Source organism: Achroia grisella, unplaced genomic scaffold (genome assembly GCF_030625045.1).
Source record: "Achroia grisella isolate CSIRO2021 unplaced genomic scaffold, CSIRO_AGI_Agris_v1 utg853, whole genome shotgun sequence".
In the NCBI taxonomy this organism is placed as follows: domain Eukaryota; kingdom Metazoa; phylum Arthropoda; class Insecta; order Lepidoptera; family Pyralidae; genus Achroia; species Achroia grisella.
This window is the reverse complement of record NW_026713043.1, coordinates 964,518-980,059: the sequence shown is the minus strand read 5'-3', so window position 1 is coordinate 980,059 and position 15,542 is coordinate 964,518. Positions and strand designations below refer to the sequence as shown.

At 42.8% G+C, this 15,542-nt stretch overlaps 1 protein-coding gene across 1 annotated transcript in view; it reads left to right on the top strand.

Annotated features, from left to right (window-relative positions):
- LOC131852469 (uncharacterized) overlaps positions 1–13,226 on the top strand; it is a 30,296-nt gene extending 17,070 nt beyond the window's left edge. Inside the window, exons 12-29 of the mRNA XM_059203134.1 lie at positions 537–657; positions 901–910; positions 1,590–1,850; positions 2,432–2,593; positions 3,574–3,828; positions 4,352–4,515; positions 5,165–5,267; positions 5,585–5,706; positions 6,461–6,614; positions 7,016–7,172; positions 7,716–7,862; positions 9,034–9,165; positions 9,299–9,464; positions 10,000–10,138; positions 10,605–10,696; positions 11,098–11,200; positions 11,237–11,250; positions 11,452–13,226. Of these exons, the coding sequence (XP_059059117.1) occupies positions 537–657; positions 901–910; positions 1,590–1,850; positions 2,432–2,593; positions 3,574–3,828; positions 4,352–4,515; positions 5,165–5,267; positions 5,585–5,706; positions 6,461–6,614; positions 7,016–7,172; positions 7,716–7,862; positions 9,034–9,165; positions 9,299–9,464; positions 10,000–10,138; positions 10,605–10,696; positions 11,098–11,200; positions 11,237–11,250; positions 11,452–11,576 (2,427 nt within the window). The 3' untranslated portion in view covers positions 11,577–13,226. The remainder of the gene's footprint in view (positions 1–536; positions 658–900; positions 911–1,589; positions 1,851–2,431; positions 2,594–3,573; positions 3,829–4,351; positions 4,516–5,164; positions 5,268–5,584; positions 5,707–6,460; positions 6,615–7,015; positions 7,173–7,715; positions 7,863–9,033; positions 9,166–9,298; positions 9,465–9,999; positions 10,139–10,604; positions 10,697–11,097; positions 11,201–11,236; positions 11,251–11,451) is intronic.
- Positions 13,227–15,542: the final 2,316 nt, after the last annotated feature.

Below are 15,542 nucleotides of genomic sequence, written 5' to 3'. Positions count from 1 at the left end.
TGTATTTTTTTTAAATGTACCTAATTTACGGCCTTTTTTAAATATATCGGTTTTTTACTATATTTAACAATAAGATTCAGTGTGTTGTATATAGTGTTCAATATTCCATATACGCACGTATGAGATCTGGAATGGAAATCCTTAGTCTGATGGTTCAAACATTTGTATTCTTGAATATGATTGTTTGTATCGGTCTGGATGTTTTCTATGTATATTATGTATGTATGTACAAAAAAATTTAAGTATTTATATCAGTTGTCTAGTGCCCATAACACAAGCTCTGCTTACTATGAGACTCGACAGCGCTGTGTTAATTGTCCAGGGAAAAAGTCTTAATTATATTATAAATGCGAGAGTTTGTGAGTATGGATGTTTGTTACTCTTTCACGCAAAACCTACTGAACGGATTTTGATAAAACTTTACAGTGATATAGCTTATACATCAGAATAACACGTAGCCTATAAATTTCATGCGGTTGAAACCGCGGGTACAGCTAGTATATATATATAAATTATATAAAAGTATTGTAATACAGGTAAATGGCACGCTGTTCCCTAAACGAAGCAGTGAGACGCAGACGATGTGGTCGCGACTGCTGACACTGTGGAGGCACGTCTCCAAAGAACGGACGCGGTTTGAAACGGAGCCCGATACAGGTTATATTTTCTTTAATAAATTATGTATATTAGATTAGAATAAATGACATGTATCAAATAAACGAAATCTTCAATAGAGTGCCTAATATTGTCCGTATATGACATAGTCTAGAAAGGTCTATAAGTTATATAATAATTGATTAATCTTGCAAAAAGATTTTGGTTATAATAATTTCAATGTTTCATGTATATTTCACAAATATTAATTCTTGTCGGGCACAAATTTCGTCGATTAATTTACAGATTTTCAGATGTTAGTTTATATGCTATTTTGAATGAATCAACTGAACTGAAGTTTCTAGATATGTGGCGTTTTATACAAATAGACCTCATGAAACTCTATATACTATGTAAAGATTGATATAATGTGGTAAAAGAAAGAACCAGCAAGAAATTGCCACTTTTTTATAGGTTTGGAACAACTTCCAGTCAGTTATGGTTCCGAGGGGTCACCTGACTAAGCCTCATAATAAAACTTCTTTAAGCCTTTTACGAAATTTTGCCTGAGTCATATCATCAAATCGATTTCGGACACTATTGCATAGAGTAAATTGTCTAAAAATAAAAATGTTTAACATTGTTATGGTAGAAATACAGTGTAATAGAGATTGAATTTTACACTATATTTCTACCAGACAGAGTAATATTAAGTTTACATGTGTCAATAGTAAACATTCTGGTAGACTGCTTGTCCCTATTTTAATAAAAGTAAAATTAATGCTGTAAATAAAAGGAAAAAATTGAGTGTAAATAGAACTAACATAAAAAACAGAAGAAGAGATAGATTTTATCCAAGATCTGATGAGCACAGCTATTATTATTTCTGTATATTTCATTTCTTAAAGCACCGACAGTTTTATATTAAATTTAACACAATCAGTTTACATCATCAGTAATATACATCGTCTCAACCAGCACTGCTTATTATAAAGGATTGGTGACCCCGACGTGATCAAGCAAGACGAAACCTGGGAAAACGACGAACTACAAGAGATCTCTGGGCGGCATCCTGGGGTCGCTGACGATTGCTGTTGTTCCCGCTGGTGGCGCACCGGTACGGAAATTCAAGCCAAAAATGGTGTCACTGCGCAACAAGGAACCGCCATACTACTGACCGCTATAATATGCCCTTTCCTCATCACAACGTTAACAATGGCTCGCCGTACACGGAACAAACATGGCACACCGGGCATGTCTGCCACTCATAGACATCGCTGCAATAACCGTCACAGAGCGGTTACCCAGACTCGCCACGTTTGTGGTTTGCACACTCAAAAACAAGGCGACGAATATAAATATAATACAGTTATCCACAAAAGATCCACCACTATTATTGCTGGAAATCCACCACCAGAGAATAAATACTCAGTCATTAAAGACAGATTGACGGATTGACGGAGGAGAGCGTAGCAAAGACGTTTCCTTGCTCGCAGAAATGAACCAAGGACAAAACCGTCCCAGTTATTGAGAAACTGAGAGAATCTGGTGGCGGGAAAATAATAATACTTATCATAGGATGAGGCATACTTAACCACTGTTAGAGCAATTGACGCTGGACAAATTAGCGAAATGGCCGATCTATACATGAAAATCATGCTATTTAATAATCAATAGGCACCGCTGACATTTGTCATGGTCACACACCTTTTATGGACGCTGCAATTAGCAAAGTATGCACTCGCGAAAATCGTGGTCACATAAACCGCGGGCGATCAAACTCACGCCGTCGGTCAGCGCAAGAACAAGTAATAATTATTGCTATTATCCATCGTAGATTTAAAGAAAAGGCATATAAATTGACCTGCCGTGCTTCTGGAACCATAAAAGACAGCCGTCGGAAAACTAGGCTCAGCACAGAACAAGGCGTGTTGCAACCGTTCGCCGCTATAACCGACTCTAACAGTGGTTATAGATTTTTGGTGGATACCGTATCTCGGTGATCAAAAAGCAAGCACAGACTCAATGAGAGCGCTAGCGAATTAAAATTATTCGCCGCAAACGGAACCGTGATAAAGACATCTTGGGAAAATATAACGTTAAATTTGGGTTTAGAATGACCTTCAAATGGAATTTCATCATTGCTGACGTAAAAATGCCTATATTAGGCGCTGATTTTCATAGAAACAGGAATATACACGGGAAGAGATTAATAGATAAAGTTACAGAAAAACGCGTAATGGGAAAAAAAATGGCTCCATTGACTCCGAGGCTGCCTGGTCTATAAGGCGCGGAAAAATATGAAAAAATCACAAGTGATCAATGAATGTGTCCCGTACAGCATAAGATCAAACATCATCATAACAAAAGGATAGATGCGTGGCTGGTCCTCTTCCTCCAGATAAATATAAGGCTGCCAAAAAGTGTGACGATAGAAATGTGGCATATACAGGCGTCCATGGGCTAGTCCACTGCACATGGTAAAAAAGTGGATAATATAGGACGAGAAGTGATGGCGCGACTAGTGTGACAGTGTGCGATATCGACTTCCAAGGTTACGTGACGTCGTGGGCGACCAATGATAATCGACGTCCGGTCCGACTGCAGAGTGACGGTATTATAAGGTGTGACGTTTCGTTTACAAGAATCCCGGCATGTAGGAGGTTCCAAAGATTTATGGATTCGGCTAGTGTGACGGTGTGTGCGATGACATTCTGATAGGGCGAGGGCGGAAGGAACGGCGCGCGAAATTATTTTTACGTTTAAATGAAAGGAATTACGTGGTGGTGCTGCGAGTTTTTCAAAAATGACGGTGTGTGGGGTTATCATATAACGGCGTGGTGGGCGGCGCGCAGCCTGACGTAGACAGTGGATTTACGTCGTGGTGGCGCACCTAATTCCACACGTAGTGGTCATTGCGTGGCGTGTGGAAAAACGATGAAACAATAGTGGTACGACGCGCATTTCTACTGTAAACAGGCGGCGTAGTGGTAATCGCGCGGCATGTGGGAGGACGTGGTGGTGCGCAGTTCTTCACGGTGTGTGGGTGTGCATTTTTCTGGCGTCGTTAACGATGCGCGGCGTGTGGGAGGAGGGTATATATGGCGCGGCGTGGTGGCGCGGTTTTCGCGCGTACACCGACCATAAACCACTAACTCATGCTTTCTGCCGAAACCGCGTGGACGAGTCACCTAGAAGGATCAGATACTTGCATATCACGCGCGCCTACAGCATGTAAGCCAGATAACACGTCCGATGCAAACGACATCAAACAATATCACTCTCCAACCGTTATCGACTTATATTGAAATTTCACATATTATATAAAATTTCCTAAAGGTTTTGTATTGTATTTCAGAAGTATACAAATAAAAAAATATATTGGAACCCACTGAAATACAATTCCGCCATATTTCAGAAAATATTCCAAGACATTCTTTGAATAAAAAAACTGCGAAAATTAATTGGCAATATTATATATGGCGAACTACAGATATAAATATTGTCATGAATCATGTTTACAATGTATGAAACATATTCCACATTACCGCTTGTAAATATTTGAGCTACGCGTTTTTAATTAAACATTGTTTTATATCCGATATAAAATATATTATCACTATAATCGACAGATGCACTTCATGGCCTGTCCAGTTGCAGATATAACTGCAGCATTGTGTTGTCTACGCGGCGCATGGATTTGCGCAAGCGCTGGCATCACCTCTGACCAAGGACGACAATTCGGCGACGTTTTCAGAGGCGCTGGCGGCGAATGGAGAAAATCCGACCTACACCGCCATCCACAATCTAATGCAAAAGTGGAAAGATACGCGCACTTCGTAGACAGCCAACACAAGAAATTGGACAAAAGACCTTTCTCCGTACAAATCGACAAGATACTGGTACTGCGCCGCCGAACTGGTATATGGCACTACTATCAAGTTACCGGCAAATTTTTTAATACAAATTTATTGCTGACCATCTAGTATTGTAATATTAGCTAATAGAGAGAGAGTAAATTGATCGTTTTGGTTCTAGATAGCATTTAACGTATTCATTAGATAGTTTTTAGTCAAAATATTTTTATATGATTAATTATAGTATCTTTTTAATTTTGATAATCCCGAACAGTGTATGATTTATCCTACAGTGAGCTATTTTAAATTTATTTTCTATAATAAATTTTTTTGTGTGTAATATATATATAATTTATCTCTCAACTGCACAGTCAAAGACACTAAAATAATAAATGAAATGGTCGCAGACAAATTCAATATTGTCTCTAGGACTTTATCTAAACTGTGTCACCCCACCTACATTTTCCTATTGTTATTTACGTATATAACTCATTATTTCAAACATACTAATTAATGTTCCATTGTGACAGACTGTTAGTACACGAATAATTAAAAATAATAATGAGAACGGTACAGCTAAACAAACATGACACCTATAATATTCAATTGTAACAGATATTAAATACATGAAAAAGACATAAAAGAAATATAATGGTACGCATGGTTTGCGTGCGCAGGGGTCGCTGTGCCTGTACCGACAGCTGGAGCGTGAGTGTCCCTGGTGGCGGCGAACTGGCGGGATGCGACGATCGCCGTACACGCCGGGAATGCGCTCATTTACGAAACCGATTGCCCCGACCCGCCGCGACTCAACAGGTAGTGTTAGTTCCACAGATCACTACTATTATTGCTGGATATAGCTGACAGGCCGCGTACGGATTGACGGAGTGTAGGGCGTCCTTCTGCAAGATGAACCAAGGCCAAAACGAAGAAACTGTTCCAATCTCGTGGCATAATAATAATACTTATCAGTAGATACTTAACCACTGTTAGAAGCTTTAGTCCCGTCTATCTGATCACTATAATAATAATGACATTTGTCATGGTCGTAGCTTTTATGGTAGCAAAGTATATTCTCGTGGTCACGCGGGCGAAGTCGTGGGAAGAACTAATAATAAATTATTATTTTCCAGGTGGCTAGTACTTTTTGAGGTGCTTCTATGGCGAATAGGTATACTGGGCGTGTTGCAACCGATCGCCGCATTCATTGTTGCAGTTGTTTTCTGTCCATTGTGCGCTCTACTGCTACTTGTTGGTTAGTATTAAAGTATCTTGAAGTATATAGCTTGTATAGAATGACCTATCAATTTCATACTTGACGGTTCATGAGGTGATGGGCATAGAAACAGGATGGTAGACTCAGTAATATTTGCCATGAAAAATGCGTAATGCGAAAAAAAATGGTATGGGAAGAGGCGTGGTGGCGCGACTGATGTGACGATGTATGTGTCCCGGGGGCTTGATGTGGTAGAGGCGTAGTGGCGTGGCTAGTGTGACCATATCTAGGGGTTTGGCGTAGTGGACGGCACGTATCGTGGATAATATAGGACGAGAAGTGATGGCGCGACTAGTGTGACAGTGTGCGTATCGAGGGGACGTGACGTCGTGGGCGACCAATGATAGAGTGGTCCGACTAGTGTGACGGTATTTGAGGGTGTGACGTAGTGGACAGCTCCCGGCATGTAGGAGGTAGTATGGTGGTTCGGCTAGTGTGACGGTGTGTGCGTGTACGGGGGGCGGGGGGTGGTGGGCGGCGCGCGACGTATGGGAGGAAGCGTGGTGGTGCTGCTAGTATGACGGTGTGTGGGGTCGTGGCGTGGTGGGCGGCGCGCAGCCTGTAGTAGGTGGCGTGGTGGCGCAGCTAGTGTGCCGTAGTGGTCATTGCGTGGCGTGTGGGATGAAGCGTAGTGGTACGACGCGCAGTCTGTAATAGGCGGCGTAGTGGTAATCGCGCGGCATGTGGGAGGGGACGTGGTGGTGCGGTAGTGTGACGGTGTGTGGGTGTGCAGGGGGCGTGGCGTGGTGGGCGATGCGCGGCGTGTGGGAGGAGGCGTGGTGGCGCGGCGTGGTGGCGCGGCTGGCGCGCGTGCCGGCGCACGACTCCGCTTTCTGCCGCCGCGTGGACGGGCCCGGCCTGCACACGCGCGCCTACTACCAGATCACGTCAGTATTTACAAACGACCTCAAACGTCTCCTGAATCTCTAATATTGAAATTTCACATATTACATGAAATTTCCTATAAGGTTTTGTATTGTACTTCAGAAGTATACCGGAATTGGCTTACCATATTTGGAACCCACGCAACATAATACAATTCGCATATAGAAAATATTCCAAGACATTCTTTGAATAATCTGCGAATTATTAAATATTTAGGCGACTAAATATCACGTATAGCTCATCGAATTATTTACAATTATGTAAACAATTCCACATATTACTATTGTCAACTAGGAGAGAGATATCTGTTAATTATGTTTGTTTTATATCCGATATAAAATAATAAAAAAACTCTGCTTGCCTTAGTCCCATATTGAGCATTGTGTTCGTACACGCGGCGCAGGTGTGCGCAAGCGCTGGCGGCGGCGACGGCCCGCGGCGAGCTGGAGGCGCTGGCGGCGTGGGCCGCCGACCTCGAGCGCGCCATCGACCGCCCGCTGCGGGACTACGCGCACTTCGTAGACGCCTGCTTCGGACCTTTCTCCGTACAAATCGCTAAGGTACCGCCGGAGACTTCACATATAGCAAAGTATCTTTTTTAATACAGATTTATTGCTGACCAATTAGTTTGTCTACTAATAGTAAATTGATCGTTTTGGTTCTAGATAGCATTTGACGTATTCATTAGGTAGTTTTTAGTCAAAATATTTTTATATGATTAATTTGTATCTTTTTAATTTTGATAATCCCGAACAGTGTATGATTACGGTAGCTATTTTAATTCATTTTCTATAATAAAGTGAGATACAATTAATTTATCCTAACTACTCAGCAAAGACACTAAGGAAAGTGAACCGAAGTGGTCGCAGACTAAAACGCAAAATCCCTCAGGACTTTATATAAAAGTAAAGTTAACGACGATAACTCAACAAACATACTACTTAATGTTCCATTGTGACAGACTGTAGTACACGAATAATTAAAAATAATAATGAGAACGGTACAGCTAAACAAACATACTCCTTAATATTCAATTGTAACAGATTGTAGTACATGAAAAAGACAAAAAGAAATATAATGGTACGCATGGTTTGCGTGCGCAGAGCGGCGCGTACCGGCAGCTGGAGCGTGAGTGCGGCGAACTGGCGGCGTCGCTGCGGGAGAAGGTGGCCGCACGCCGCCGCGACCTCGCACTGCCGCTCTCTGACGCCGCACGAGCGCGCGTGCGCATGCCCGCCACAGACCTGCGGGTACGACACTCACTACACACTAGTGGCGCTCGCCCGCCACAGACCTGCGGGTACGACACTCACTACACACTAGTGGCGCTCGCCCGCCACAGACCTGCGGGTACGACACTCACTACACACTAGTGGCGCACGCCCGCCACAGACCTGCGGGTACGACACTCACTACACACTAGTGGCGCTCGCCCGCCACAGACCTGCGGGTACGACACTCACTACACACTAGTGGCGCTCGCCCGCCACAGACCTGCGGGTACGACACTCACTACACACTAGTGGCGCTCGCCCGCCACAGACCTGCGGGTACGACACTCACTACACACTAGTGGCGCTCGCCCGCCACAGACCTGCGGGTACGACACTCACTACACACTAGTGGCGCTCGCCCGCCACAGACCTGCGGGTACGACACTCACTACACACTAGTGGCGCTCGCCCGCCACAGACCTGCGGGTACGACACTCACTACACACTAGTGGCGCTCGCCCGCCACAGACCTGCGGGTACGACACTCACTACACACTAGTGGCGCTCGCCCGCCACAGACCTGCGGGTACGACACTCACTACACACTAGTGGCGCTCGCCCGCCACAGACCTGCGGGTACGACACTCACTACACACTAGTGGCGCTCGCCCGCCACAGACCTGCGGGTACGACACTCACTACACACTAGTGGCGCTCGCCCGCCTCAGACCTGCGGGTACGACACTCACTCCTCCTCTCTCCACTCGCGCTTTAGCGCGAGTGCAGTAAACTAGCGGCGTCGCTGCGCAAAAAACTCGACTTGCGTTGCCGCTCACAAAGACGCACGCTTACGTGTGCTCATGCTCGTTTACGCATGAGCACGCGTACGCGTCTTCCCTCTTTAATCCGGGTGTACCAGTACATTACGAGTACAGTGCATGTACAATATTAACATCTGTTATACATTCATTTACAGTACTTACACAATATCTATTATATCTCACTGTGAACACGTATCTCGAGTATCTATTGATATGTACGATATATGTTGCTATTTTTAATTACATTGTTACAGTGGGCAAGTGGTGATATCGAACGACTTTCAACCAACTACCTACTAATTTTCTTACTACTTTAATTTAATTACTAGATGGGAAATGTGGTCGTTTAGTATGCGTTTTCTAATAAAGTCGTGGTTGTGTGGTAGCGGGCGGTGCAGGCGACGGCGAGCGAGTTGTCTCGCGTGTGGGCCAGCGTCGCTCGCAGCGAGGACTGGTGGAGTGCGCGCGGCCTCGAGCTCGGCGACTGGCATGCACTCGCCGCTAATACGCTCGTGGAGGTAATACAGATTCTATCACTAGACTATCACTGTGTATTCGTGTACAGTAACGTGTACTTACTCACCGCCGAAATGCTGAGCTCGTACGTGTAAAGGTAGTTATTGGAAGTATCTGCTATAAATTTATTTGCAGGTGTTCGACGCGGAAGTATTGGTGGCGCTGGAGGAGAACGAGGCGCGGCTGCAGCTGGAGAGCGGCGCGGGGGACGGCGCGCGCAGCTGGACGGCGCGCTGCGGACGAGACGACGCCCCGCCCGACGTACTAGCGGAGCGGGACGACTGGCGCCGGGACACTGCCGGTGAGTGCGGCCCCGTGTACTGCACCCGCGCGCTCGCGGAGCGGGACGACTGGCGCCGGGACACTGCCGGTGAGTGCGGCCCCGTGTACTGTACACGCGCGCTCGCGGAGCGGGACGACTGGCGCCGGGACACTGCCGGTGAGTGCGGCCCCGTGTACTGTACACGCGCGCTCGCGGAGCGGGACGACTGGCGCCGGGACACTGCCGGTGAGTGCGGCCCCGTGTACTGTACACGCGCGCTCGCGGAGCGGGACGACTGGCGCCGGGACACTGCCGGTGAGTGCGGCCCCGTGTACTGTACACGCGCGCTCGCGGAGCGGGACGCCTGGCGCCGGGACACTGCCGGTGAGTGCGGCCCCGTGTACTGTACACGCGCGCTCGCGGAGCGGGACGACTGGCGCCGGGACACTGCCGACGACTTGTGACATGTAGTACCAGGCATACATAACATCCTATGTGACCATCGGTTTATTAACCATAGAAATTATCTAAGTAACACAGGAGTCAGTAGAGTAATAATGGTACATAATGGCAGGCTCGTGGTCCGAGTGGTGGTACGGAGCGGCGCCACGTGTGCCACCGCCGTCGTTGGAGTTGTCTGCGTTCAATCCTCGCGCGCCACCGCAGCCGCCGCTTCCGCCGCCGGCCGCTGTCGCTCTAGTGCTGCACAACAGGTTATTTACCACTATATCGATTGGGCATAATTTAGATATTTTTCAGCAATAATTACTAATTTCACGTTTTTCTGTTAAATACAAATTAGTCAATTTTCAGAACCCAAAAACAATGGGCCACACAACTGGGCACGTGCCTATATTGAGTAGGCCTTAATTCGCCGGTGTCACATATAAACGACAAAAATATTTTATCTGAGTATTTACATTACATTTACAGTATTGAACGTTGGTTTTATACGACTATAATATTCGTTAGTTGATCAGTTATTCTAATCAAGAAACTTGTATATAGTTATATTTTGAGATTTTTCTTTTCATTAACGTATTTAATTTTGTTCAGTTTAATGTTTGCGACATTCCTTGGCTGAAAGTAATGATGTTAGTTCATATTTTAAACAGTTACCATATGAAGTATGGTATTATTTAGTAAAGACTAGACTGAAAGAATAAAATGTAATTGCAGAGAATCAGACAACCCAGTGCCATTAGATTCGGAGCTGTGTGCCGAAATATTGAAATCTTTAGAAGACGCGCCGGACTCGGATGATAGACCAGGTAATACTTATTAAATATACCGCCGCTTGACAATATCATAATAATAATATTATTTGTTAATTAATATTAATCAGAAATTTTTTCTAATCCGACTCGCAAGGACTAAAATAATATATAACTATGTTGCTATTTAAAGAAGTACTATAATATAAAACTTTTCCTTTTTAGAAAGTCTATCTGTAATTGCAAATTAAATTATTTAGATATTAAATAAATAATCTTCAAGAATTGGGTGTACCAGTACCAAATACTCTATTAATATGTGTAAGAAATAAACTGGATGTTACCAAGTATGTGGTGGTAACAGTATTTATGAGGGCGAGTGTCCCGCCTCCCTCTACTGAAGTTTGTCTATTAAATATAGTTTGTGTTAGTATTTATAAGGGCGAGTGTACCAACAGAGTGCGTAGAGCGGTACCGCGGTGGCGGTAGTGACGTCGGTACCAGCGATGCCAGCGACGTTTCGCCCGACGACGACCACCCCCAGAGCGATCATATCTCCAGGTGAGTTGCCATCGATTACTTCTCGATACTTTCTAGGGCAAAGGTCTCGTGTTGGGCTTGGACTGACTTCATTTTAGTAATAAAACTATTAAATAATATTTACAGACAGAAATAGGTGTCATTTCTTCAATCTAAACTGATCTTTATATGAGTGTGAGTAATTTTTCCTCGAATAACCGCAACTCGTGTTCATATCAGGAGTCGGTCGGGCACGGGAACCAGCTCGGTTGCGGGAGCGGGCGCAAGCGGAGCCGCGGGCGGCGGCGCTGCGTGCCGCTGGACGCTGACCGGGCGCGGCGTGCGGCTGCGGGCCGACCTGGCCAGCCCCGAGGACGTGACGCTCGACGCCGACCGCCACGTGGGCACCTCCGTGTGAGCGGCGGGCGGCGGGCCGACCTGGCCAGCCCCGAGGACGTGACGCTCGACGCCGACCGCCACGTGGGCACCTCCGTGTGAGCGGCGGGCGGCGGGCCGACCTGGCCAGCCCCGAGGACGTGACGCTCGACGCCGACCGCCACGTGGGCACCTCCGTGTGAGCGGCGGGCGGCGGGCCGACCTGGCCAGCCCCGAGGACGTGACGCTCGACGCCGACCGCCACGTGGGCACCTCCGTGTGAGCGGCGGGCGGCGGGCCGACCTGGCCAGCCCCGAGGACGTGACGCTCGACGCCGACCGCCACGTGGGCACCTCCGTGTGAGCGGCGGGCGGCGGGCCGACCTGGCCAGCCCCGAGGACGTGACGCTCGACGCCGACCGCCACGTGGGCACCTCCGTGTGAGCGGCGGGCGGCGGGCCGACCTGGCCAGCCCCGAGGACGTGACGCTCGACGCCGACCGCCACGTGGGCACCTCCGTGTGAGCGGCGGGCGGCGGGCCGACCTGGCCAGCCCCGAGGACGTGACGCTCGACGCCGACCGCCACGTGGGCACCTCCGTGTGAGCGGCGCTCACGCGTCGCCTAGCGCATACATAGCGGTAAATTGCTTGAACGCTATTTTATTACCGTGTCCATAGGCCTGCTGACTCACTCAAAAAATCTGCACATTGCTCCATCATGTTTACTTTTACAAAAATTGTAGACACTTATTTTACTCGTAAAGTTAACATTTAATCGTCAAACATCATAATAAAATTATAAAATAATATATATTTTTTAAATGTATCAAGAATAAAATATATTGTACCTTATTGAAAAAAGAGAAAAGAGAAAAACATTTTCGTCACATCATTCCAATACGTCTTCTAATTAGTATTTAATCTATAATAGAGAATTGAATGCCTATAATTTTAAATTTTATTAATTAAAACAAAGTCATGCATTTAATATAACTTAACATTGCATTTTTTTACTGATTCATCATGCCTATTGCGGACTAATAAATCATGTTCAAGTTGTTGTCGCGAACTGTAATTATGTCAAACTTCGATCAACAATACTACTACTAAATGTAAAAAGTGAGTTCTTAGTTGAAGACAAAGCAAAATGGCTGAATGGGCCGAGTCCTTTTGCCGTTCCCTGGGATGAGAAAAACCTAACAAAAAAACAGTGAGTTCTTATTTTGAAATAATCTAATTTATGTTTCCACAAATAAAACTGTACTTTATGATTTGTTATTAAGGTTTAAAATCTATATAAGTCAATATAGTTCATACATTTTATTTTGAATGGTATAAAGAGGCGATAATGTTTGAGTTTTGTTCAACGAAACACGTTACCTAGTAATATTATTGATCGAAGGTGTTCACGAATAAATAACAAAATACTCAATAATTTACAAATAGTTTGTAATGTAACATTTTCGCTGGTCGATGCTCTAGGGTTTATACACACTGCCTACTTTATGAGCCTACTGTAGCCATAAACAAATTGAAATTAGTTTTATTTGCATAAAAACTTGTGAGCCAATTGCATAATATATGATATATAATATCGTCATGTGACAAAAAATTATATAGTCTTTACATCTTGTATTTAACTAATGTGTTTTAATATATGAAATTAGTCTTTTGTCTATGGTTAATACTTGTTTATGGTTTATGTTTGGTTGTACTATTTTTTCAATAGATATTATTTAATTTTATTACTTACAATGTAAAAAGTTTTAAACTATGAAGTTCTCGGCCCTTAGGGTTGATATTCGATTGCATTCTTTAGTTCGATATAGAAACAAAATTTTAATGTTAGACGTCACAAATAGAGGCTCGATATAAGATAGCTATTACTAAGAAATAAGGTTTAAAGTCGCGTAGTAACTTTCAATTGCTAATATTAAGAGTGGTTGGAGTGGAATTGAAAAGACTCTGTTACTGTACCTCAGATCAAGTGCACTTTGTCGCAAACAACGATAGTGCTTATATATAAAGTTGTAAGGTTTATAGTCCTTCGTCTTTAATCTAAGAAATCTAAATGTTTGATAGAGCATTTAAAAAAAAATCGGTTTTCGCATTTATTTCGATCTCTTCTTATTTTTTAAATTAATGTAACAATTGTTTATTGAAGGTAATTTTTATATTAGAAAAGAAAACTGTCAGCATTTACTTATACTTACCGAAATTTTTATTTCGTGCCTTAGTTAATTTTTCCTGTATTAAAATCCAGTTTTGGGAATCGTTACACGATTTGTCACATCCTAATTTATATATTTTAATTTAATCTACTTAAAATCATGCCAGTTACAGCAAAATGTAATGATATTATTAAAATAACCATTAGTAGCCAATATTTGTTAAAATATTGACACTCCGGACATCTTTGGTTGTTCATCTTTTTCGTCTCTATATCTGTCTTGTTCGAGCTTAATTATTAATTAAAAAAAACTACTAATTCTAAAAGAATGTCTATTGGAGATTTTATGTTTTCATAAATAACCTACAAATTTGCAAGTCAACCTCATATTGGATATAATAATTATATTTAGTGTTTAAAAGTTAAATTGAATTAATCGTAGTCATATAAATTATGTTGTATATGATTGAAATGAATAGTTTCAGACCAAATAATGTCTAATACGGCTGTAGATATAGCTCTCTATTGTCACAAAGCGCTTTATTTGCTATAAGCACAATGAAATGTTAGTTGTTACGCTTCAGTATTACGCAACGTAATATACTCAACATATATCTTGTTTCGTATTGTGTGCGTTTAGTATATAATGAATTGTGCCTATATTTAGGTGTAAAATCTGTTTTTCATCACGGGACCCGTAGACGGCCAAGCTTAGATTAAGCACGCTTTTTCGGCGTTGTGAGGACGTCCCTAAAACTATCGTAGCCTCAGCGATAACGCTACCTTTATTCCATTTAAACCATATCCCAAAATCCAAAATTATCCTATACTTTTCCAAATTGCGTTTTTGGCAAATGCATCAACGTGCTTAGCCATTATTGACGAAAAAAAATTCTTGCAGTGGTTAAATATCAATGTAACGGTATAATAAAATTTGACGCTTTTAAAAGATATATTTAAATTAATGTTAATTCTATTCTATTTATTATCTATGTCTTACGTGCTTGACTTAATTTGACCGTCCACAGTGCTCTTTACTTGTATCACTCGGTACACAATGGGAATTCAAAAATACAATATAAAGATGAGATAAGAAAATATATTGCACTATTTTTTTTTTATGTAATGGTGTTGACCAAATGAGACAAGTAAGTGAAAACGGATTACAAACTTGTAGTGTGTCGATTATTACAATTAAAGCAAATAATTCGTAACGTAAACTGCCTAGATTTGAAAAGATCTCTTATTGTTACAATAACTTCCAATTTTTGTAACAATGTAAATACTTACTGGATACTTACAGTGCTGTTGGGTGGATTTTAAGTTATGCAATCAATGATTCTGCAATTCTTTACAGTGAAGAATTTATTATTGATACTTTTTTTTACTGAATATAGTTGGCGCCGTTTTGAATGAAGTTTGAAAAAAGGAATGCACATTTTAATATAGAAAAAATAATCTACACTTTGGAATCGATTTTTAAATTATTTTTATACTAAATAAACAGTCATTTAATTTTCACTACAAAACCAATTCCGTTGATATTATTCTATTATAGAATGCAGAATAGAATAATTCTTCGGAGTGTAAATAATGATAAATAAAAATAAGTGTAATAATTTTTTAATTTGATAGAGTAACTGAAATTAGGTCTTCAGATTCAGAAATAATCTAATTTCAAGTATCCAGTTAAAAAACAATTATTAACTTATTTTTTAACAAGTTTTATGTGGATGTCCAACTTATCTATGTCATTTTTTTTTTTGGATAGACGAGTCGTTAGTGCGTGATTTTTTTTCCTTTTATTTTTGCGTCTAGCTTTTATCACTTATACTAATTG